This window comes from Crocodylus siamensis, chromosome 6, assembly GCF_052110815.1.
Source record: "Crocodylus siamensis isolate JL-2025a chromosome 6, ASM5211081v1, whole genome shotgun sequence".
NCBI classification, from domain to species: domain Eukaryota; kingdom Metazoa; phylum Chordata; order Crocodylia; family Crocodylidae; genus Crocodylus; species Crocodylus siamensis.
In genome coordinates this window covers 14,212,954-14,238,375 of record NC_143400.1, presented here as the reverse complement: position 1 = coordinate 14,238,375, position 25,422 = coordinate 14,212,954, and the positions used below count along the sequence as shown (strand labels likewise).

At 49.8% G+C, this 25,422-nt stretch overlaps 1 protein-coding gene across 2 annotated transcripts; it reads left to right on the top strand.

Moving 5' to 3' along the window:
• Positions 1 to 4,738: 4,738 nt before the first annotated feature.
• On the top strand, positions 4,739 to 19,629 carry HJV (hemojuvelin BMP co-receptor). 2 transcript variants are annotated; one of them, XM_090053690.1, is made up of 5 exons: positions 4,739 to 5,766; positions 10,285 to 10,368; positions 15,595 to 15,757; positions 16,401 to 16,903; positions 17,577 to 19,629. In XM_090053690.1, the coding sequence occupies exons 3-5, from the start codon at positions 15,664 to 15,666 to the stop codon at positions 18,195 to 18,197; spliced, it is 1,218 nt and encodes a 405-aa protein (XP_089909816.1). In that variant the 5' UTR covers positions 4,739 to 5,766; positions 10,285 to 10,368; positions 15,595 to 15,663; the 3' UTR covers positions 18,198 to 19,629. The 2 variants fall into 2 exon arrangements, with proteins under 2 accessions (XP_089909816.1, XP_089909815.1); XM_090053689.1 differs by lacking the exon at positions 10,285 to 10,368 and having other exon boundaries at positions 4,740 to 5,766.
• Positions 19,630 to 25,422: the final 5,793 nt, after the last annotated feature.

Here is a 25,422-nt window from a genome sequence, read left to right as displayed (position 1 = left end):
TGTCTTTCAAAAGCCGAGCGTGTAATTTGCACCACTGTGTTTATCATAAGGCGCGTATGAATATGAGCTCGTGAGCATCATTGTTCCCTAGCGCCGGCGATGCCGTATTTTTTGCGGCAGTGATACCCCTGTATCCCATCCCCTTCTCTCCAAAAGGCAGTTTCATCTGCGAGCGATAGCCCAGTTTTGGAGAAGATACAAAGCTCCGTTTCTCTAAGGATCAAGCAAGGCAGGTTCAGAATAAATTTCTAGCTTAAAGAGTAGCTGGGAAGGGACTCTGTTCCAGCTGGAAATATTCAGAAGCAGAAAAACAGCACTCCCCCCACCCCCACCCCTGACTCATTTTTGACTACCAAATGAACCCCAACACCAGGAAGATAAAATCCAAACCATGCCAGGGTCCAACTCGGAGCTGCCGGCGACTTAACATAAATTCATCAATTCTCTTTCTTAAAATACCCGGGAACTGCAAAGCAAGTGTCTTACCCCAACAGATCCTGCTCATCGAGGTCTTAGTTTGGCTTGCAAAAGGAATGACCAATTTGCATAGCAGGGCTCCAGAGATGGACTGGATGAAGGGGACAGTCTGCCTTTGCAGACCTTGAATGGCATTGTAGGAAAAAAAAAAGAAAGAAAGCCCTTTCTAAGCTCACTGAATTCACGCGCTTTTGCAGCCGTCCCTGTGGCCAGGCTGGGTTCATATTTACTCCTAGGTGCCCCTGGTGAACTCTGACATGGGGAAATGCTGGAGGGAGGGAAAGGGGCTTGAAATGCCTGGGATGATTTTGGTGCAACTGGTCATTCCAGTGAAATGGATTCACGTGCAAAATATTTGCTCTTGGATCCTAATAGAGGAATCTGTTCTAAACATAGCCGGGGAGAGGTCTTGCTCGGTTAATAGGAAGCCTGAGGTGATGAGCTGATTTCCCGTAGGGATCTCAGAACAACAGCTTTTTTGCACGTGTGTTTGGAACAAATGTCCGTCTGCCCAAAAAGACTTGGTGGATGAATTATGCTTTGAAATGCCGGCAGCGGAGAAGCTTCCAGTTTGGAAACGTGTCTCTATGGAGATGGGGATGTCTGCGGCCCTGATCCTATAGGTACTTTGCACTTGCTGAACTTGAAGCATGGGAGTAACCACATTAAAGGGACTGATCTGCAACCATGAAGTGAAGCAGGTGCTTGTAGGATTGAGGCCTGTACCTCTGCACACTCCCACACATATGCTTATCTGCACACACCTAATGTACACACAAGCCCACATTCTCCTTGACATGCGGTGGGCATGCACATGCATCTTGCACACACGTTGTACACGTGTATATGCCCCCTAGATACCATGCACTGACATGCATTTGTGTGCCTGCCTACATGCACAAAACATAGGTGTACAATTATTTCTTACGTATACGCACCCCTTCTACCGTATACACACAGAATACATATGTACCACACAGTTCATGTATTTCTAGACACACGAAAAAATACATATATGCACTTATGCTTATCTCTGGACACTTTAAATGCTATCTTCACACACACGACAGACACATATGTACACACAGACACTACTTTTATACATGTGTACCCCACTTCGTATGCACGTCCCATGACAAAAAGCCAGATACACTCAAATATTTGTATACAATAGCTATATTTGATATGTGTATATTAAATCACAGTGTGTGTGTGTGTGTGTGTGTGTATTACATACGTATTGTGATATAATGTGTCTTGTACTGTGTCTTGCACTGTGGAGTGAACCGGGTGAAGATGAGAAACCTAATTTCCCCATAAACTCCTAAAGCCAGACCTCTACATAGTCTAAACCGCCCAGCAGCAGAGACAAGGAAACTCTCATGTCCCCTACTTCTGGTTAGATTTGATTGAAAGGGGAAGATGTCAGAATTTCTTATGACTTCCAGTCTTCCCTGCTCCCCTCTGTGTATGTATTGGTATCATTTTTAGGACAACAGGGATGCATGCTGTAGTATAGCAAGGCACTGTGTGTTATATTCAGAGCTGCTGTTCTCAAGATCCAACAGTCCAAGCTCCTGAGAGTGGCTTTAAAAATCCCCAAATCTCCTGATCTATTAAATGAAGCCTTGAGAAAATCCTTCCAGCTATCAAGAGACTTGCAAAATATCATGCCAACTGGTGATAATGTTGATGTCAGGGCACATCTACACCACACGTAGGTGAGTTCTTGACTCGGGTTAGCGAACCAGTCAGCTAACTCTGGTTCAAATAGCCATGAAGACAGGGCATCTTGGGTTTTAGCTCTGTTTAACAGCTCAGGTTCAAGCCCTGTTGTGCCTCTACTGACTTGAACTTGACCTGCCAGACTGGGCTGAAGATCAAGTTACCCTGTCATTATTGCTTTTGTAACCCAAGGTAAGCATGTGCTTATCTTGGGTGTCAACACATCCCAGTTATACCAGCAGAAATCTGGAGTGACACCACTTGCATGGGCTCAGTCCCGTAGCTACTATGAGCCAAGCGCTTGGTGAATTCATCTGCCGTGCTGCAATGCGCCAGCATGCTTACGGGCACCCAGCCGCCATCACCGTCAGAGCGCGGGCCCCTGAGCTGAAAGCAAATGCCCTGTCTTCCAGTGCCCCTGCAAGGTCAGGCACGGCCCCAGCACCCCTCAGCGTCACAGCTCTGCACATGTGCCTGCGATCCATCATCATACCCCGCTGCCGAAACCGAGACCTCACAAGCAACCCTGTTGCATAATGGGCGATGACATCGCGGGCTTTGCCATTCTGATATTAATGGATCCTCTGCACATTTTCATGCTAATTGCCGTGTCTCCAGCATGCCGGCCGCTCCCGCCCCCTCGTCCCCCGGCCGGTCCCCAAGTTCCAATCCTTTTTCCCTTTTTCTCTGGGTAATTATCAACAGTTCCTTATCTCTAATTGCAGCCCAATGGTTTTGTCTTAATTCACAGAGGACGAATGGGGAGGGTCGGAGCTGAAGACAGCTTTTCTGTGCAAAAGGTCTGGGAATAAGACCTGCCAATCAATCACGAGTTGAAACCCCTCTCCGATGCTCCTGCTTCTGGATGAAAGAGCGGCTGGTGGGGAGGGAAGGGGGGCTGTGGGTTCTGGGGAAAGCCAGGTGGCCCCGGCAAACTTCTGCATCAGGGATGGGATGGGGATGGGGCTGCTTTGCTGTTGACTGGGTGTATTTTTCGTGGTTGCTTTCTTCAGAGTAGGGAAATCTGGGGCTAGCTTGCTATAATATCTACCCAGAGGCCACAGACCAGATCCCATGGTGCCAGGTGCTGTGTATCAGAAGGGGCAGGCTCTGCCTGTGGGTGCTTGGAAGGGCAAAGACAGATTAAGTCAGGGAGGGGAAACTGAGGTAGGACGAGGCAGAAATGCAGAGCTCTGTGCTGGACAAAGGGAGAACAGCCTCCTGCAGCATAGTCAGCCTCTGGTAAAGTAGCTGCCTCCAGCCTGGCCCAGAGGTTTGCTTTTTAGGCACAGCCGCCCAGTAGCCAGAGGCTCCTGCAGGACTTGGGCCTGAATCTTATGTGCAGGAGATGCTTTGGGGGCACTTTTGCTTCTTCCCACAACTTCTTCTCACAACGTGGAGACACCAGGCATCCCATCCTCTGCCTGCAGGGGTGCAGCCGGTCCAAGCAGTGCCCCCTGGGACCGTGTCTGACCTCGGGGTCCGGGTGCTGGGGGGTCTTGCCAAGCTCGTGACTCCACTTTTTGAGTGCTGCTGCCACCTCGTGGGGGTGTGCGCGCATGGCACGCGGCTACTGGCTTGCCCAACCCAGGTGGCAGACTCCTGGCTTCTCCAGGTGGGAGGTCCCGGCGGGTCCCCCATGCACCCAGGTCCCACTGAGGGGTGGGTTGCCCCACGTCCACCCGAGGACCCTGTGATATTCCAGCCTGTGGGGGGATGGCGCCTTCCCTATTTCCAGTCGTGCTGCCCGCCGGGCTGGGGGGAGAAAGCAGGGAGGAAAATTCCTAGCGAAGGCCTCAGTGTGGGAAGGGGGATGGATCCAGCTGTGGCTGAGCCAGGGAGTGTGAAGAGCCCCCAAATTGTCCCCCCTGCAACAGGAGTCCATGGGTGTGGCTTTCCAACCTTTGCCAACAGCTGGGCCCAGTGCAGGGCACAGCCCTTTTGTGTGCTTGGCATGTTGTAAAAAGTCACAGGAAGGGGGGCATTTTATGCCCCCTTTGCACGAGTGCGATGGTGCCCTCTGGACAGGCCCCAGAGCGCCAGGCATTCCCGGCTCCGGGGGTCAGGCTGCTCCGAACAGAGGGGCGAGATGATTTCCAGGCCTGCTAAGACCCCTCTTTAGCTTGGGGGCCAGTCCCCTCGTGGTGTCACTCAGTGCAGTTGCAGGATGTGACCCTGCTTTCCAGCTGCATGGCAGCTCCCAGCTCCCCCACCCGGGGGGTGCACGACAGCCCAAGCTGTTTGGCTCCCCTACAACTGTTTCAGGCTTTATTTAGCCAGATCCACTCCCTTGACTTGCATTTCGCCCCGCCCCTGCTTCCCACCCTGGGTTATGTTTTAAACACATGGAACAACCCAGCCCAAGCACAGGGACAGTTGCTCGCCCCGGAGCAGGTGCTTCTGTCTGTTGATTTATCTGTACTCTGGCCTTTCGGGAGCTTTCCTGTGAAAATCTGCCCCTCACCCTCACGTAGGAGCGGGTTGCGGGTGGGGAGCAATGGGACAGCTGGATTAACAGCTTCCCGCATCTGCTGTCCCCAGGGATGCAGCGCAGAGAATTTCAGCTCGCCCCAGATCTGGAGTGGAAATGCAAAGGGGAGTCTGGATCTCTCATGTCTACACTCCTAACACCCTCTTTTCCACTCCAGATGGGCGCCTGGGCTGGGAGGATTGAAGGAAGGCAGAGGAGGCAGTGAGACGCAGAGGTGTCCTGATGTTCTCCAGAACTTCCCGTTGCAGAGCTGGGATAGGGGAGCCCGCGGCTTCCTGAACCACTGAAGCCATCCCCTGAAGCCCCTGCAGCTTCTGATGTAGAAGAGAAAGCACCCCAGCTTCTCCAGGGGGGTTGTGCACTCTAGAGGTACCCGGAGCTGCCCTCCATGTCTACCCAGGTGGACCCTCCAAGAAGCAGGACAAGACACAGGCCTCTGGGCACGAGACCCGTTGTGGCAACATATATCTTGATCCTTCCTGTGCCAAAACCAGCGCTGGGAGCTGTTGAAAACCGGATTCTGCCCAAGCCCTTCCCGGTTTGGCTGCTTTTCGTAGATCCACTGAGTTGGTTTAAAGACTGATCATCCTCTCGGCTGCAGAAACTCAGCCCCGGGGCATGGACAGCCCCAAATCCATCGCCCTAAGAAGAGAGCAAGGAGCAGTCCAGCGCAGTCAGGCGTGAGCAGGGCTGTCAGAGCCTGACGAGGTCTCGCCAACATCACCTGGGGGGTCTCTAAGTCTTCAGACAGGAAAGTGGGTGTAAACCAGAACGTCCTCGGCCCTCTGGAGTCTCCAGCCTCCCCCCCCTGGAATCCTGCTTTAGGGATCAAAAATACTGCTGGCTATTTTTAAAGTGGTAACTTAGAGCTTCTGTTGGGCTCCCAGGGACGGATCGGGTTGTCGTAAAGTTCAGCTGTTTTCGGCTCGCACCAAAGCCAGTCCCCCGGCGTTAGCAGACTCGGTTCTCTTTTTTTTCTCTCCTGTCTCCTTCCACCAATGCTTCTAGCTGGCAGGTGAGACCGGGAAGTCGGGACCAGAGCGGCACAAATGGCAGGGCTGAGGTTCACCAAGGTAAGCATGAATACTGGCTCCTTTGGGCTTCCTCTTCAGAGGGTGAGCAGTTGGGGTTTGCTATGCCAGCACTCCTCCAGCCTCTGCTAGTGCATCACAGTCTGGAGCTGCCACTGCAGGTCCCCTTGCTGCTGTTACACCCGGCTCTGGGGGCTTTGCCTCTGTCCTTGGACTGCATCAATCCTGGCTTCCCCATCAATCCTGACTATCCCAGTCCTAGCACCCTGCATGGCTCAGCCCACGGACTTCCATCCCCATGTCCACTGCTCCGGTCCTCATCCTCTCTTGAGCATCTTTTTGCAGGATGGTGGAGGGTTTCCTAGGGGAACCAGCAAGGCAGGCCAAGCCTGTCTGCACAGAGATTTAGATCAAATCATTTTAGTTGAATTAGGGCTGGTGGGATTGCCAGGGAGGTTGGACAAACTGCCTGGGAGAGTGTGGACAGGGATGATCCTGTCTTGAGTGGGCGAGTCAGATGAGATGGACCTTGAAGCCCTACCTGTGTCCGTGCACAGTGTTGCACCAAATCAACTAAAGCAGCTATAAAGCTGCACCTTTGGTAAAACCTGGACTGTGGTCTGTGTGGTCCAGGCCTGGCCGAACGCCCTGCATCATCCCCCAGGCACAATCTGGGGCTGAGACTCATGTACCAGTGCCTCAGAGGTGTCCTCATAGGATGAATCATCACTAAACCAGAACCCTGGCATCTCATCTGGCTTTGGAGAGTTGCTGTTACCCCATCCACATCATGGCTCCGGCAAGAGAGGATTAATCAGCTTGGCTTTAATTAGAGCAGAACTCCTCCACTTGGGGTTTGGTACTAGTATGGCATGGAGAAGTGAAGGGGGTGTATCTGTTTGGGGTCCAACCAAACCTCCAGGACTGTCTGGATCTTTTTCTCCCTCTTTCCCATCACCTCTTTTTTAAGGTCTCCCTCTGCCCTACTGGCCCGTGGCAGGGGTGACACAGCAGTGCCGGAGCCGTGGCATTTCTAGGCAGGGCCAGGAAGCAGAGATGATCCCAGGTCCTTTGAACCCAAACTCCGAATGGATCCGGAGGGGCTGGAGGTTGTGCCAGCACAGCTGTCTTCTCCGCTTCCTCCTCCTCCTTCCACACTGCAGCTCTGCCGTGTCCTGCCAACTCCAGCCTGCAAAATTCCCAGCCTCTGTGCGCTGAACGCACGCATCCTACCCGCCACCTGGTTACATCTGCTGTGAGTCCCCTTGTTAAGGCTCCAGACGGCCTTGTGGGCCTGGCAGCACATTCCTGATTATGGGAGCTGGCAAATTTGCTCTGTGACCTGAGTGATGGCTCTGCATGACCCATGTGATGGCTTGGGGGGGGGGGACATGCTGCAGAAGAGCAGTGGTTAAGAGGTTAAAGTCAGGGGTTCCTATAAGGGGGTCTGTTTGAAAGGACTGAATACGTCCCTATCCAAACCTCTTTGTGGGGCCCGGATGGGACTTTCTGCTGCTCTGGGAAGAATTTCCAGCTGCCCCGACTCCTGCCCTCCCTGTAATTGATTCCCACGTGGGGCATCCGTGCCCTGGCACAGCTAGCAGCTGGTTTCCAACAGATGGTGCCCATCCCCTGCAGCCCAAGCCCTGGCCAGGGTGGACTGTCATGGGGAAAACCAACCCCAAGGCCATGACACCATGCCCTTGGGACTCAGGAGAGGGGCAGATAGATGGGGGAGGAGCGGGGAGCCTGACGGGAGCTGCAGAGAAGGCTCTTGCAGTTCACAAGGAGGGGTCAGGTCTTGATTCCACCCTAAAAAGCAGGAGCTGCAATTTTATTGAGTCTATGGTATCTGAGCCCCTTTTGGGTGAATTATGGTATGCAGGGACTGAGTAACACTTACTCCTGGGTAGAGGAATTAAAGCTATGTGGTCTCTCTTTGCACCTGCTTCTCTTTCCCTTGGAAGGCTCAGGTAAGGCATGAGGGGCTGGATGGATGGATTTATGGAAAGAAAGAAAGAAGGCAGGAAGGATGGATGGAAGGAGGGGGCTTAGTGCCAGGGATGCAGACCTTTCTCTGCATTTAGCAGTGGAAAAGTAACTCTGCTCTCCAAAGCTGATAGGAAAAGACATTCTGCCAGCAGCACTTTGCTGCTTCTCTGAGGCCAAGCCAGACTCCAGCAATTCGAGGCATGCTCTTTGCAAAGCAAACCCCACTGCAAGCTTTTGGCAGAGCTGCTTATCTCTTTCACAGGTGGACTTGTTAATTAATCCGTCTTGCTTGGGTTTAACGAGGGGGCCTGCAATCTGTCTGCTCTCCAAACAGGCTGGTTTTCAGCAGGACTGGAGATTTGCATTGTCTGCAAAGGCAGGGGAACAGATAGGAGCTGGTGTTTTAGCCTTTTATGTTGTTACTTGTGAAAAATCATGAGATCTGCTTAGAATTTATGGATTTTTTTTTAAATCAAACCTTTTCCAAGAGGCCTCTTTGCATTCTGGTTTGGGATTTTTTGAGGGTACTCGTTTTCAGCTGTGTTTTCCAGACAACTCTGGAAACCTGGTTTATGGCAGCTGAGATTTTCCCACCATCACCTTCTTGAGGGCAGGAGCTGGGCTTGATAACCCACCTCTGGGCTGGTGCGCGATCCATGAGCAATAGTTGTTGACACTGTTGAACCACTTTGAACGCTACAAGAAGAGGTTTGGGGGTATTTGGGGGTGCATTATTTTATCTGTGAAAAGCTGTCCTTCTTAGAGTCAGAGCATGACAACAGAGGTAAAAACTATCCAGGGGGAGGGTTGCCTCTTCTTCTTGGCCAAGGGAACTGCTGGATGTCCCTTCCAGCCTTGCTTCTCAATGCTTCTCAAACATTAAGTACCAGCTACAGTCCAGAAGAGTGGATCTGATGGGCTAGATGCAGAAGAGTGGATCTGATGGGCTAAAGATCTGATTTGGGGATGTACTATTAAAACCTTACCACCCTCTTGGAGAGCAAAAATGGTTTCAAAGCAGTGGGTAAAGTCCAGAGTTTGAGGCCTGGTACAATGTCAGGCACAAAACAACCGTTTCTCCAGGGCTTGGTTGCATCTTGTTGCCCTGTGCTTGGAAGAAAGCTGCATTGGGAAAAACCTCTCCACCTCTTCTGTGCTCGGAGTCGGGGTTGATCACAGTCTGAGGGGTTTGTACTGCTGCTTGTCATTTTGGTGTCTAAGTACCTTTCATGGGAGATAGATTGGCAATGGCAAACTCTCTTCTGTGCTTAATGCAAGCTCTGGCTGTCCTCCTTTAAGGGAGACAGACCTTTATTAACAAGATGAGTCATTATTTGCAAGTGTTCACTTTGAAGCCCAGCAGGCTCTTGGCAGCATCTAGAGCCCCTATGCTAAACTGCCTTTGGATTAGACCAGTGGTTTTTAATGTTTTTAGACTCAAGGCCACTCTTGTTAGACCCAAGACCCGCCCCCCCTCAGAAAATGCCAGTTCTTAGTTTTTACTTCTTTTTTGACTACAAAAAAATAGTTAATCAACTCTTCTGTTGTGAAGAACTCAGGAAGACCATAACTCTTCAGGATGCTTGAACACCATGAATCCCTGGGTGTGTCTTGTGAATCATGTTTGTGCACCCAACCATGCTAATGTTATGTGGTGTCCCATAGCACCCTTGAAAGGATCGATCCCAAGGTGCCTTGCTGAGAATTGCTAGCTTAGACCCCTAAAATACTCCCACCAGCCCCAGCAAAGTGCCGTCCACCATCATGCAGCTTGCTGTCTTTGTGACAGAGGCATGAAAGTGTCCCAGCTAAAAGCAGGACTCATCGTGGCAGGTGCTGCACAACTGCACCCATCAAAGGAGAAGCCCTTTTCCCTTTAGGACTTGCAGGCCTAATGCACCAGAGGGGATGGGTCAGGGGAAAAGGGACTTGCCCACAGTCACACAGCAAGGCAGTGGCAAATCCCCTGGTCCCCATCCAGTGCTATATCCACTAGACCTCGATGACCAAGTTATAGGGTCCTTCCCCGCTATACACTGCCATGTAAATCCCCAGGAAAGTAGTTGCTTAGAGGCTTGACCACAGGGACTCAAGAGACCTGGGTTCTAGCCCCAGCTTTGTCTCTACTCTGCTGGGTGACTTGGCCTTCTCCGTGCCTCAGTTTCTCTATCTATAAAATGGGGATAATGAACCTGACTTTGGCTTTGTAGCCTTGTGAACCAGTCTGGAGCAGGGTGAGGAGTGTGTCTCTGTTTCTTGGTTAAACACTTTGTGGTAAGTGGGGGAAGCAACACTTTATTGGGGCAGGGGCAGCGTGAAACGTGGCAGTTCGCCACCAGAAGCAGCCGTGGCCACTTGGTGGACCTTGACTTGGACCTGCCTGACCAGCAGCACCCCCTTGCAAGTCTCTGCAGCGCCTGGTAGCTCTGCACGGCCATAGTTCAGAGCAAGCTCTCCTGTCTGCTGCCCGGAGCTAGCTACTATTTCTGGGGCTCCTCTTTCCGCACCATGTGCTTGTTTTTCTTGGCTGGGTTTTCCTCGGTCTAAATTTAGTCGGATCTATTTCAGCGCCTGTCCCCTGCTCCCCGCGTCGCAGCTTCCAGCCACCCTGCAAGCCGGAGGGGGAAGGTCGCTGGAGAAGGTGGCCGCAAGGTGAGATGGAGGCTTGAGTCTCCTTGTGGGTGCCCTGCAAGGTCCATGGAAGCAACATGGTTCCTCTTGGTGTTGAAGATGTCGTCTTAGTCTGCCTCCTGGACTGGGCCTTTGGGTGAGCCCACTGAGGGGACTGGGCCTGGGGGTTGCAGGTGGATGGGACACTTCGTTCGGAGGATAATGAGGGGCCTGGCTGGATTTTTGTTGCCGAAGTTTGGCCAGTCTTGTGTATCTACCTGGAGGAGTGTCTGTCTGTGGCTGCTTGGAAGGTGGTATTCAGCCCTCTTCCTCTGCTTGTTAAACCCATGGTTGGTTGGGGAGAGGAGTCTCCAGGGGTGGGACAAGGTATGGTGCACTTATGGTAGGGGAAGGAAGTGAGGGCAGGTGACTTGTGCCTGGGCTCTCCTCAGCACGGAGAGGAATTAGCTGGATGTCCAAAGCAGCCAAGTTGCTGACCACGGGTATTTCATGCAGGGAAGGAGCGCGGGGTCTGTATGTGTCCACTTCCCTGGCCTCCAACCCAGTCAGGGCTGTCCAGCTGTGGCATGAGATGGGCACCAGCGTGATTACAGGATGGTTGTGTTTGTAACAAGAAGAGTCGAAACAATGAACTGTGCTGGAAACTACTGATCGGGTCTGGCCGGTGGAGATAGAAGAGGCCTGGAAGAGCAGACTGCAGGGGAGATCTGACTGCTGTGGACTTGCTCGTCTCCACACCCCTCTAGCCGCTGTCTGTGAAATCCAGGCATCTGTTCACCATCTTGCAGGTGCTGTGAAGCCGTGGAAGCCTTGTGTGATGGATGGGCAGGGAGAAGGGGGCTGAGAGTCCTGCTTCTTGCTGTGGTTTCTCATGGGCAGAGAGTGGCCCGGGCACGGTGTCCCTTATCCCCTCACACCTGCCTCAGACAGCGTGCATCCTACTTGAGGGACACGGGGCAGCTCCTGTTCACCATCTCCCCTTCCTCCTCCACAGAATCATAGAGGAGGGGTGGAAGGGACCTTAGGAGGTCACATCTAGTCCAGCTCCCTGCTCAAAGCAGGACCATCCCTGACTAGATCATCCCAGCCAAGGCTTTGTCATCCCAGCCAGCCAAGGATGGAGACTCCACCATCTCTCTGGGTAACCTGTTCCAGTGCTTTACTGCCCTTCTAGTAAGAACGTTTTTCCTAAGATCCAACCTCAACTTCCCTTGCTGCAACTTGAGCCCATTGCTCCTTGTTCTGTCATCTACCGCCATTGAGAACAGCCCAGCTCCATCCTCTTTGGAGCCACCCTGCAGGGAGTTGAAGGCTGCTATTAAATCCCCCCTCGGTCTTCTCTTCTGCTGACTAAATCAGCATAGTTCCCTCAGCTTCTCCCCACAAGTCATGTACCCCACCCCCAAACCATTTTCATTGCTCTCCACTGGAGTCTCTCCAATGTGTCCACATCCTCTGTGCAGTGGGGGGCCCAAAACTGGACACAGGACTCCAGATGTGGCCTCATCAGTGCCAAATAGAGGGGAAGAATCACTGCCCTTGATCTGCTGGCAATGCTCCTACTCATGCAGCCCAGGATGCTGTTAACCTTCCTAGCTCCCTCCCCAGGCCTTCTGGTGCATTTACATCTGGACCTGCTTGGAGCTTTATTGTTATAAATTAACCAGCTGTTTTCTGTGCAAGCCTGGCAGTGGGAACAGGACTGTACCTGGCTTCTTCATGAGGTTGCAGACTGCAAAGCGTGGAGGCGTGGCCTTGCTGAAGTCACACAGCTTTGGGCAGCTTGGACTTTGCCTGTGATCATGATCAGCCTTCAAAAGGGAATCTGCTCACTCTGTGTGGCTTTTCTGTAGCTCTCAGCACAAGGAGACTTCACTGAGTATCTCACAGCATCTGATGAAGTGAGCTCAGTCACGCAAGCTTGCAGATCTCTGATTTAGTTTGGAAGATGAGCACCAATGAGTTAAATTTCCTAGACTTTCTGATGGTAAAGGAATATATTTATCCCCATGTCATGGATGGGGGAACTGAGGCCCAGGAGAGGTTCAATTGCTCCCTCTTGAAGCATGCATGCACACCTTGATGCTCTTTTGAAAGTGTCTTAGTGAAACACAATGTATTGGGCTCAGTACAGGATAACAGTGAAATCTCTTCTTGGACTTGTGCAGGAATTCAGACTGGTCATCCCTGCTGCAAAAGCAATGGCCCCTCTTTAGTGGGAGCTTCTGGCGGGAGATGGGAGTGACTGTGAGAATTCGGGCTCATCTCATGGCCAGATCATTTATTCATTAGCTACTTTTTGGTAGGAAGCAATGGGTTGATCATTAGCTTCCACTGGGAGCCCAAAGGTAGCTGGCAGATGCCCCTGTTTTGTTTATCGGCTTAGTCAAACAGCCCAAGAGTTCAAGCACCACTGTGACACAAGCTTGCAAATGATAACTGTTGTTTCGCTGGAGGAGCAAGTGCCCACTGAACAACAGAGGTAGGAAGGGAGGAAACTTTCTCAGGGTTGCTAATGGAACATGGGCAGGAATTTCTGAAAGGCCAAAAAAATCACCCAACCAAGACAAGTGGCTCCTATGGAGCCCCACTGCTGGGGGACAGATGTGAGAGCAGAGCTGCTTCACGGAGAGGAGTCTCTATCTCTCCACTGGGTTGGAAGGCATCCTGCCACGGCAATGCCAGCAATCTGTAAATCAAGGATGCAGATTGTGTGTGGGTCGGGGGACTGTTTGATGTCTTCGATGTATCATGGCAATGCTGCCAGTCTCTTTGGGCCGCCAGCGGCCGGCAGTGAGTGTAGCACCCGTACCCCTGATGGGGTGCGGGCAGGGACCTGAAGTGAAAACCATCCCTGAAGGGGTGAGTCCCGCTGGTCATCAACGTCGCTGCGGCGAAGGACGACCAGCACCAGAAGACATCAAGTAAAACAGTTCGGAATGGGGGTTCTTCTTGGCGTCCGGCGCTCACTGTCTTCTGGTGGATAAAAGGGCTAAAACCTTAAAAGCATAAAAAGCTAAAAGCCTAAAACTGCCACGGGGCCGCCACTGGGTAGGGCGACCAGCGCCTTAAAAACACCAATAAATTACGGGGGACAACAAAAGAGAAAACAGTGAAGCTCGAGTGCCAGGCTGTGCTGCACTCAGAGGTGTGACTGCTGTCAAGCCTCCGGTGTGGGTATCTGGAGCCCTTGCTGAGGTCCCAGGCACATTTCAGAGGAGAGGGGCGACATGTCTGTAGCTGGATTGGATTAGCCCTGGTTTCATGTGCCCAGCTGAGCTCCTAAAGCTAGCATAGGTGTATGCTATTAAGGTGCGTGGGGCTTCACTCAGCAGCCTGTTCCTGACATCTGGGAGTAAGGCAGAGGGGAGGGTTGATTCTGTACCCAGCTGTTTGCCAAATAACCTTTCACAGGGGTCTTTTCCAGCGGGCAGAGCTTATACGCATAACCTATAAGAATCTGAAGCCCAAGGACAAGTGAAGACAGACTTCCTGAAGCTGCCTCCTGTCACCCACAGCTCCCTTTCTTGAGGGACTGAGGGCTGCTAGGCTGCTCCTGCTCATATGCATCCAGGTCTTCAAGCCTTTTGGAGCTCCAGAGCCCAGCCCAGTGAATGGGTAGAAGGCTATTGTGGGGGTAGCAGGGTTTAAGTGAAATCAGACTCAGCAAAGAGGACTGTCTGTTAGATCTGCTGCTGCCGGGTCCTTATCCATCATGACCCAACGGCAGGTTAGCACATAGCAACTGGCTTTTCATTTTCTCGGGAAGGCCGGGACTGGTCTGCGAAGAGAAAGCTGATAATATCCCCGGTGATTCTCTAAAGAAATTCACCGCTTAATTTTCACCAGTGTTTGGGAATGTGTGTTTCCACTGGCTTTGTCTGACCTATCACGCATTTCTGCACCGAGGGGGCAGGGAGAAGTGCTGCAGCTTCTAGCCTGCTTATTTCTGTGAGTCATTCCAGCACAGAGGTCAGATACATGACATTTATATAACAGATGCCTGCCTATTGATTAATGGGTAATTAGCCAACCAAACAATTTACCCATTAGAAACTCATCACTTGGAATCAAATCTAGGCCTTTCTGCACAGTTACTTGCAGAGAAGTTGTGGGTTGGGTGCTCATGCTGGGGGGTGAGAGTCTTCGGGCTGCATTTTGCTTTGATGAGGATCCCTTCGAATTTATGTTTCTGTGTTTCGTTCCTGCTCTTTCAGTTTGCTCTTTTCCCCAGCTGGGATCACAGCTGAAGGCACTTAGCAACACATTCCTCTGTGCACCAGGAAACATGGCAGAGGCGTTTGTAGCATAAGGGATGGCTGCAAACAGCTGGTTGCTTTGGGAAGGGGTACAGCCAGGCTGGCTCTCTGGTTGAAATCAGCGGGTATACACGACAGCTTGAATGGCTGCTATTTGGTAACGGAGCAGAGACTCTTTCCCATTAGCTGAGTATTTGAGCTTAGCTCAAATAACTACTGAGCCAAAACTGTTACCCCCTGGTGTCTTGTTTTAGTGGCTTGTGTGAAATGAGTTTGGCAGGTCTCAGTCTGTTTTCCAGTCTGCACTGAAATAGCCGCTGTCTGCTCTAGTTGGTGTCTCTTAACGTTCATATAGGCCGAGGGCTGAAAAAGGGACACAGAGACTGAATTCCCTTCTCAGCTGTGGTGCCTCCAGGTGAATTCATGTATATGGGTGAGGCAGCGTGAGGTGGGCCTTTGTACACACCACGTTTTTTGCCCTTTCTTGGGATGCAACCGCATGACTGTTTGCACAAGCGGGATTTCCGGACACTTTAAAAGTCTTTCTCTTTGTCTTGCCCTGTAACACTCCACCAGCAATTCTCTTTGATTCCCAGTTTGGCTCATTTTGCCACATTTCTATTTCATTATGTTGAAACTGAGTCCAAGGAATGACTGTGTCTTGCATTTTGATAGCAGAGTTTCCGGTGAAGACTCCCAGGGTACTTTGGGCTTTATGAACACAGACATGTCTGAGATGGGAATTCAAAAGCTGAGTATACAGACTGCTATAGTGAGGGGAGGCAGTTTAGACCATGAGAGACACCTACCTGTGGACTGTAGGGGCACTTGTACATGATGTAGGACTGCTAATGTTTGCTCACAACAGACAGGGTATTAATAGCTTGCCCATAAGTTTATTTGTCTAATAGGAAAGACAACTAGCCCACAAAGCCCTAGTCTCCAGTAGCTTATTGACCCTTAATTCCCATCTTTGCTTCACTTGTAGGTGAGCTGGTGAGAGGGGGAAGAAGAAACAGCAGGTGACTGCCCCGTCACTCATTCTGGATGGATTGGAATGGGGAAATTGGCCCGTAGCATGAGCCCATGGTACCTGGGAAGCAGCTGCTTCATCCTTAGGGCACTTTTCCTCCTCCTCTTCTGCCGACATGGTATGAAACAGAGCAGGCCAACCTGGCAAGGTCATTGTGTGCCAGTGGCAGGGGTGGCAATAGGTATTCTAGCAACAAAACAAGTGCATGGGTATGGTTAGCTTGAGGGATGGGTGTCTACCTGTGCAGCTGAGGTGGGAGGGTTTAGGAGAGGTGGCATCTGGCCCTGGCCTCATTGCATTGGTGACAGAGCAACAGTCTGGTAGCACAGCTCTGGTGTGCATATATATATACATATGATATGTCTACAACTTTTGTAGACATCCTTGAGCTAGTTTTAAACCAGCTTGCTGTGGTACTACTAGCAGGGTCTATCTCAGGGTGAGTTAGTGGCCTGGGTACATAGCCAGCTTCTCAGGCAGGTTTTGCAGCTATACTGAACCTTGTGCTACCATGGCTGGACTGTTAGCACTGCCCTAGCTAGCAGTTTTTAGAGCTAGTTCCAGTATGTCAGGCATAGACACTGCAGAGAGGTTTCTAGCCACTCAGGGAGAGGGTTTGGAGCTGCTATGGGCTGTGATTGCTGAACAAAACCCAACTGATAGCAAGGCAGCTGTGCTCGAACTTGGAGCTGACGGCAGGAACAGGGTATGGGGTGGATGCTGTAACCCTAATCTCTTCCTCGGTGTCTCTGGCCACACAGTGTCATCCCAGTGCAAGATCCTGCGATGCAACTCGGAGTACGTGGCCGCCACTCTCAACCTACGTGGCTCCAACAAGAACGCGGCCTACTGCAATGCCCTGCGCTCCTACTCCCACTGCACTCGCAAGACGGCTCGCACCTGCCGGGGTGACCTGGCCTACCACTCCGCTGTCCATGGCATCGAGGACCTCATGATCCAAAACAACTGCTCCAAGGAAGGACCCACCTCGCCACCCCGGCCTCGCCTGCCAGCTCCCAACCACCAGGGTTTCGAGTCTCTGGATATCTGCAACTACGAGAAGAATTTCTTCCACAAGAATGGCCGGGCCCCGGCTTATCAGCACTGTGCAGCATTCGGGGACCCTCACGTCAGGACTTTCCATGACGACTTCCACACCTGCCGGGTAGAGGGATCCTGGCCTCTCCTGGACAATAACTACCTGTTTGTGCAGGCAACGAGCTATCCGGTGGCCAAGGGGTCCAATGCCACTGTTACTAGCAAGGTAACCTCGTGACCTGTGGTTGGCGTCATGATTTTGGTGGCCACATTTGGATTGGTGTTCCAAGGGGGTTGGCGGCTCACAAACCAGCATGATAAACTTCCACGCAATGCCAAGTAGTAGGTGTCCAAACTGGGTAGGTGGGAGCTCCCTTGCCCTAGAGACCTACTGCTGTGAATTCAAAGCAGGACAGAGCACAGCTTTCTGTCTGGGATGATTTTGCTGGAAAGCCATGGAGACTCCGTCTGAGTTCAGGGTCTCATTGTTCTAGGTGCTGTTTACTTGACTAGTCTGGGACAGCAAAACTGAAAAGAAATGATAAGACTGACAGTGGGTGGGAAGGGGGCAGAAAGGGCAAGTGAGTTACCCAGAGCCATGTGGCAGGTCCGAAAACACCCTGAATTTCATCCCCATGCCTGGAAAACTGGATCACTGGTTTGCAGTGATTCCTTTCTGTACTGTGACCTTCCTATTTTGCTAGGAGCCCCTCTCCCTGATATCAATGTAGGGCTCTCAAATTGTTCAGGTCTCCCAAGATCCCCACAGCTATCATTTCAGGCTCTCAGGCAGGGGGTTGGACTGGTTGACCTCTGGAGGTCTGTTCCAGCCCTACACATAAATGCAGTAGGTCAGGTTACCCATGATTTGAACTGGCTGCTTTCTGTCCGTCTTGCAGCTCACCATCATCTTTAAGAACATGAAGGAGTGCATCGACCAGAAAGTTTACCAGGCTGAGATAGACAACCTGCCTGCAGCCTTTGAGGATGGCTCAGTGAATGGTGGAGAGAGGCCTGGAGGGAGCAGCCTGACCATCCAGGAGCGACTGCCTGGCCAGCACATAGAGATCCGTGCCGTCTATATTGGCACCACCATCGCTGTGCGCCAGGCAGGCCGGCAGCTCTCATTCTCCATCCGCACAGCAGAGCAGGTGGCACGCTCCTTCACGGAGGAGCAGGACCTGCAGCTCTGCGTTGGTGGCTGCCCACCCAGCCAGCGCCTCTCCCGCAGCGAATGTCGGCATGGCAGTATTGCTGTGGAGACGGCACGGGTGCTGTGCAAGGAAAAGTTGCCGGTGGAGGACGTTTATTTCCAGTCATGTGTCTTTGACGTGGTGACCTCAGGGGACATCAACTTCACCTTGGCTGCACATGGTGCTTTGGAGGATGCCAGGGTGTTCCATCCAGATGCTGAGAAACTGCACATCTTCCAGACCGGGGCAGGCTGCTGTCACCTCTCCTTACCCTTCCTCTTCCTCAGCATCATGTCTAGCCTCTTGGCTATTCAGTTGCACTTTTAACTCCCTGTCCAGCATTCACCCAGCCTACATATAACACAAGGGGCCTATTCTTCCATCTCAGTGCGATTGCAAGAGCATTGCTGATCCACGAATCTGTAGGTGCTCTATAACAAACAGGTGGTGGGACAGATGTCAACCAAAAGGGAATGGTGCCCCAGAATCTTCCATCCTTGAAGGGATGTATTCAGTTTAAGTGGATGCTGGATTGGTCAACGATTCAGGTCTGTAGAAACGGCATCAGAGAGAAGGGGCCTGGGGGTACCAGTTTGTATCTCCTCATGTTGAGGTCTGAATTAGTTGAGTCATACTCCTCCCCCAAACAATTCCCTGCCAGGAGTTCCAGTATATTTTATTTTTTGATGCAAGTGAGGAAATCACTGTCATGTGAAGGGGAAAAAAAATACCTGCAGTGTCACTGTCAGGCTAATTGCAAGGCATTGCAAGATATCAGTCCTTTACTTGCCTTGTTGTTTTTTTGTAGGAAAAGCAGCAAGAAGGTAACCAGAATTACTTGATCAATGTATGGGGTTTCTTGAACCACTGGAGCTAGAAGCAGATGTTATCTACTATTTTTTCGTTTTATGGAGCAGTGGGGTAGCATACTAAGATCTAGTGTTTTCTTATGTTGCTATATTTTCCCTACTTAGACAGCAGTCTTGGACTGAATATTGCAAGTCCCAGACTTTGGACCAGCATTGAGTTTTAGTTAGACAGTGTAGAGAAAAGTCACCTAATGTTGGGGCGCAAGCTGCTCGTTGTCTTGTCCCTGTCCGCCCCATAAAAGCTCAACCACGAACACTGGAATGACTTGAGGAGTCAGATTAGTGATGTCCTGAACTGTAGAAGCTGTGATGGCCAAGAATGAACGGATTCTTTCAGTGACTAGGTAAAATGTTAAGGAATGTACATAAATATTGCTGTGAAGCTGAAGTTAAATGTTTAATATATTTAAGAGGTTTAAAGAGATGCGGATAGAGTTCTGTTTGTTAACACATATTTTCCATATATTTTTTATAAAGAGGGCTTGTCTATTGAAAAAATCGCAATTTTTTGTCTTGCTGAGCTATTGAGATTATCCTACAAAGACAGGATTTGTAGAAGATACCTAAGCCAGCAGTCATTCAAGATGTGTAGGAAGATTTGGTTATCCTGTTAAGTGAAAGAGAGTGAAAGTGTGTGGGGTTTTATCAAAGAGCAAAAGCAAGTTTAATTTTACATGATTCATGTTACAAGCCACATTAAGTTTGTTTGAGCCACAGTAAAAGGTGTAGTATGAAAGAGTTTTGATAACCCATCAGCGTATCACCCCCTCCACATATACACACGCACACTGTATAGTGTCCTTTATATCACAGTTTCTCTGTTTCTTGTATGTTGGCATTGTTAATCCACAACCATTTAATATTAAAGGTGTCTATTTTTGAAGTCCTCATTTCCTGCTGTCTGTCTCTCATTTTCCTGGCTGGTGTGTGACAGGTGAAGAAAACTATATTGTCTGTATCTACTATATTGTTTCTTTCATTCTGAAGCACTTCAGAGTCTAAATCTACTGTGGAATGGAATAAAAGTGGTTACTCTCCCCAAGCTCTACCCGGTCATGACACCAGAATGGGATGCCACTTGCAAGACGTTGCATGAATTTCCATAGTACAATTCTCCAAGTCAGTGCTGAAATATTCAACAGACATGGTATCACCAGAAAGCATCCAGAAATCCCACTCATGCAAACAGTCAAGCTGTTGCAGCATAAAAAAGGGCAAAAAAACTGATGTGTACAAATGCCCATAGGCAAGTAGGGCTGGAAGGGAGGTCATTGAGTCCAGCCCCCTGCTCAAGGCAGGATTATAATTTGGCTTGAGAGTTAACATTTTCTGAGGTATCATTTTCAGGCTTTCAGATTTAGGTAGAATCCCCAGGTTTGTTTTAGGCTTTTATAGGTTGTTTGTGCAACACTAAGAGCCAGAAATGTAACTTTAAAATTGAAATGAAGGCTTAGATTCTGGAGCAGAGAATAGCCACCACAATGAACAAGATCTAGAGTGACTCTGATCCAGCCCAATTTTGTCCCTATGGAAAAAAATTTGGTTCACCTGTTCTTAAAATGCACCCACCTCTGGAGTGGAACACAACAACTGCTTAATAGCAGACAGCAGTGTTACATAATTGCCAGGGACAATACTGAGGTAACATGCCAAGGGCAGTTTTACAGATGCAGAAAATAAACTGGAAGAATTTGATACAGATACAGCAGGTAATACACCTAATAATGGACCAGGGATTCTTTTAAAGACCTCAGATAATCAGGATCTCAGCTTAACATCTGTGCTGAAAGATGGTTTCTCCACACAGTCTGGGTCGTCATCAGATTCTCTCCCCAGCTCTGGATTCTTTATACCTCTCCTGTGGCATAATAGGAGTGGACCAGGCCACTAAGAAATGTCACCGACATGGTCACAGCCAGAGGTGACTCTGTGTTAGCCCTTGGAACATGGGCCAGGAGGGAGAAAGACATACACTAAGTCTGGCCCACTCCATGTCCATGCACCATGCTAGCAGATCTGTCAAACTCCTGAGGACACTATGTGCCTGCTTGCTGGTGCCAGGTATTTAGTCTGGTACTCAATGACTTCATAATATACCCCAAGGTATAGTGGTGCTGCCGGTTCTCACCCATCTAGGACTTAATCCGTACCATTCACATCCCTAGGAGGTGAGCAAATGTCACCTGAATTCTACAGTTATGCCCAAGACACAGAGACGTGAAATGATGTGCCTACGGTTATACAGGAAGTTAGTGGCAGAGCTGGAAACAAAACCCTGGAGTCCTGACCACAAACTCTCCGCCTGCCTCCCAGAGAAGGAAATTGATCCCAGGAGTCTATTAACTAGACTGTGTTCTCCCAGTTCACATCTATTCTAACCATTTCTTCCTCTTTCTCAAATGAAGCATAAAATCGGGAAATAAATATATGGCAAAATATGGGAGGCATGTAAACGGCAGCTGGGACATTTTCGCTGTGCCAAGAACATCTAGATGGAGAGGCAGACAGACAAAAAGAATAGGAACATAGTGGATCTAGTTAAGCAATAACACTGGGATTGCATCATCTTCTTTTTAGGATTAATTTGCATTTTAGCAGGACCTTGAAGACTTTGCCAAAGGCCAAGGCCCTGTTGTGCCAGGCATACAGTAAAATACCTTGATGTTATCATTTTGTTCGTTCTGGTTGTCCATTGCTTTATGGGAAATCCCTGGTTCCTAAGCCTCGTAGGATTGAATGAGTTCTCAGGAGTGAACAGAAAAGGAGGAAGGAAGTAGACAGATGTAAGGAGTGAATTCCCAAAGCATGATGTTGGAAGAAGAGGAGGACTTGGGTAATGGAGGAAAGTATATAGCAAAGTGCAGTCATACCATCCAGGAGTGATGCAGTGAGTTGGACTCTGAAGGCTGTTCTCATTGAAACAAATGTCAAATCTCCCAGTGCCTTCGGTGGACACAGAATCAGGCTCTTCCAGGTATGCTTGCATTCGTACCCAGAAGAGAAAAGGACCTTTTACATCCAGCCAATTTTACTCTGTGTCAGAGAACTTGGGCCCTCATCCAAAGCCCACTGAAGTCAAGGGAGTTTTTCCATTGACGTCAGCCAGCTTTGGATCAAACCCTGGGATTCCCAGCTTATGCCACCTGTTAAAAAAAAGAGAGAGAGAGAGAACAGATGTGTCAGCCAGTGTTTTCTAAAGAAGGCACAATTTTGGGCACCCTCAGTTTGTAGATGTTTCATAGATTCATAGATGTTAGGGTCGAAAGGGACCTTGGTAGATCATTGAGTCCGAGCCCCTGCCCTGAGCAGCAAAGAACGCTGGGGTCAAAGGACCCCAGCTAGATGCTTGTCCAGTCTCCTCTTGAAGATCCCCAGGGCAGGGAAAAGGACCATCTCCCTTGAAAACCCATTCCAAATTTTGGCAACCCTTACTGTGAAGAAGTTCTTTCTAATGTCCAACCTAAATCTACTCTCTGACAATTTGTGGCCCTTGTTCCTAGTTACTTCAGGGGGTGCCCTAGTAAACAGAGGATCTCTTATTCCCTACTTCCCTCCTCTGATGAATTTGTAGGCAGCCACGAGATCACCTCTCAGCCTTCTCTTGTGAAGGCTGAAGAGATCCAGGTCCCTCAGTCTCTCCTTTAGGGTTTTGCCTGCAGGCCTCTGACCATACGAGTGGCCTCCTCTGAACGCTCTCACGATTCTCCGCATCCCTCTTAAAGTGCGGCACCCAGAACGGGATGCAGCACTCCAACTGCGGCCTTACTAGTGCTGCATAGAGGGGAAGCATCACCTACCTGGACCTGTTCGTCATGCATCTGCTAATGCACGATAAAGTGCAGTTAGCTTTGTTGATCACTTTGTCACACTGACAACTCATGTTCATCTTGGAGTCAACAATGACTCCAAGATCCCCTTCTGCTGCTGCTGAGAAGGTCGTCCCCCAGCTTTTAAGTGTGTTGATGGTTCTTTTTGCCCAGGTGCAGCACTTTGAACTTGTCTTTGTTGAACTGCATCCTATTTTGTTCTGCCCATTTTTCCAGCCTGTCCAGATCCGCCTGGATCCGTTCCCTACCCTCTGCTGTGTTAACTTTGCCCCATAATTTGGTATCATCTGTGAACTTGGACAAAGTACTCTCTACACCCTCGTCCAAGTCACTGCTGAAGACATTGAATAGCACCAGTCCAAAGACCAAGCCTTGCGGGACTCCATTGCCCACATCTTTCCAGGTTGATATTGGCCCATTCACCACCACTCTATGGGTATGCGACCCCTAAGCCAATTTGCCACCCACCTGACCTACTGAAAGATGGATGGAAGCATCCCGTTGTTCAACAACATGCTATCCCTAAACAGGTCGCTAGATGTCCATATACATCAAGAAATAAGAGCCAGCTCTCACTAGTATCAAAAGAATCAAAGCTGACTGTCTTGCTTCTTCTGTCCAAAGCACTTACATCCTTACACTAGGCATCACAAAATCCTTATGGAAGCTTTATTTTCAGGTTTTTTGCCCCAGCCTCAAAAGAATCTGCAGCACCCTAAGCAGATGCAACATTTAGTAGAGGCTGCCCTTCTCTCTGGCTGTTCATAACATCCTCAAAACCAGCCCCTTTCTGCCTCCCACTCATTCGTGAGACTGTTGCTCTTGGTCTCACAGAAGTTGTGCAAAACAGCAGCTTGCAAGAGGCACCCATGCTTCCCTGGCAGTGTCCCACATGCAACTGCCACACTCCTGCAACAGCTACTGAAGGGGAAAGCTCCTTTTCTTTCCTTTCTCTTTGAACACCTAGGAAGATGACCGCCTCCATCTCCTGTTTATTCTTCTAACCAGAACAGTCTATAAGACCCTGAATTTTTGTCTCACTACTCAAGTCAAAAGAGGAACTACTTCACTATTGTTAAGAGTCGTAGATGTCAGGTCATTTCTCGTGGCCTTAAATACAAACACCAACACCTTTAATGTCTGACTTGATGACCACTTGATTTGAGGGGAGGGAGGGGACCTTGTTATTCCCCCCTGCTATTGTTGCTGCATCTTTCTTTGAAGTCTTCCTTTCTTGCCATCTTGAAATGGTCTATGTGAGGTCTTTTATAAATGGTTCAGGCATGTCTGTCCTGTGCCACTTTGAGCTGTGCTTTCTTGCGTCAGTCAGTAGGTTTCCTGAAGATAGATTACTGCACTACATAATTCCCAGTACAAGGCATAATTGCTACTAGCTGCATGGATAGAGTCCTGCTAGCTAGACCATGCTGTCTCTGGCACTCAGGTCCAGAAGCTGCTGGTGACATACTGAATATATCCAGCAGATGTCATCCACTTCAAGCCAATAAATGGATTCTAGCTATATCCCTCAAAGGCTGCTTCTCTAACGGGGTGGGACTTATTCTTAGCTTGTTGTGGGTGATGGAGATGTGACCTTTCACAAACTCTATAATTACGTCTGTTCTTCCTTACAAATGACTAGGTTAGATCTCAATTACAGGTCGTTTGTATTCAGCTCTGCCTTTTACCCATTTCATTGTAAAAGCCATGTCTAGTCCAGGATCTGGGTGAGAAACAGATTGACTCAGAAGAAAAAATCTATCCACTTGAAAAAGTCTGTGAATTGGGAAGAGCAAGAAATTTGTAGAGCTGGCAGATAGAGTGGTTCTTCCTGCACTGCTGGGATAAACTGGGAGGGAGATGAGTTCCACTGGGTGGCAGAAAAGCTGAAATCTGTGCGTCCCTTATAAACATCATAGGCAATATTGCAGGAGTTGTGAGTGGACTCGTGCTAGGATCTGGACTGAGAAGCACCAAACTCTTGTCACAAAAATCCCCAAAGATGGTAACAATCACAGAATCGTAGAAATTGAGGGTTGAAAGGGACACCATGGGGTCATCTAATCCAATGTTTCTCAACCCAAAAGTGGGTCGCAAGAAAATATGAAAGGGTTGCGAACAACTTTTAAAAAATGGATCAACAAGCTTTAAAAATGGATTTTCCTTTAAAGGAGAAAAATGTGGGAAACTATGGCTTTTCCCAGTTCCAGTCTGCAAGGGGCTGCCTGGGGCTCCTGGTGCCCCAAACACCCCTCCCTGCCCTACACACCCTGTGAGGGGCTGGGGCCTGGGGGCAGCAGGTCAGGAGTGAGGGACACTGGATCAGGACTGGCCACCTATGTTTACAAATGGGTCCTGGTACAAAAAAAAAGGTTGAGAACTGCTGATCTAGTCCAATCTCCTGCTCAAAGCAGGACTGTCCCCAGCTAGATCATTCCAGATCTTTAGTTGAGCTGGGCCTTAAAAACTTCCAAGGAAGGAGATGCCACCACCTTTCTAGGTAGCCCATTCCAGTGCTGCACCACTCTTCCTGTGATAAAGTTTTTCCTAATATCCAGCCTAAACTTCCCATGCTGCAACTGGAGCTCATTGCTCCTTGTTGTCATCTGCGACCACTAGGAACAGCCCATCTCCATCCTCTTTGGATCCACCCTGTAGGGAGTTAAAGGCTGCTTTCAAATCCCCCCTCAGCCTTCTTTTCTGCAAACTAAATAAGCCCCTTTCCCTCAGCTTCTCCTCACAAGTCCTGTCCCCCATCACCACAACCATTTTCATTGCCCTCTGCTGGACTCTCTGTCCAACTTGTCCACATCCAATTTTCAGCAGCTACCAAACTGCTGAATTCAAAATAGTGAC

Excerpts from the sequence above, each read along its gene's own strand:
- HJV (XM_090053690.1), top strand. The coding sequence starts at position 15,664 with ATGGGGAAATTGGCCCGTAGCATGAGCCCATGGTACCTGGGAAGCAGC. Across the intron at positions 15,758-16,400 it reads CCTCCTCTTCTGCCGACATG|TGTCATCCCAGTGCAAGATC; the intron begins GTATGAAACAGA and ends CTGGCCACACAG. Across the intron at positions 16,904-17,576 it reads ATGCCACTGTTACTAGCAAG|CTCACCATCATCTTTAAGAA; the intron begins GTAACCTCGTGA and ends TCCGTCTTGCAG.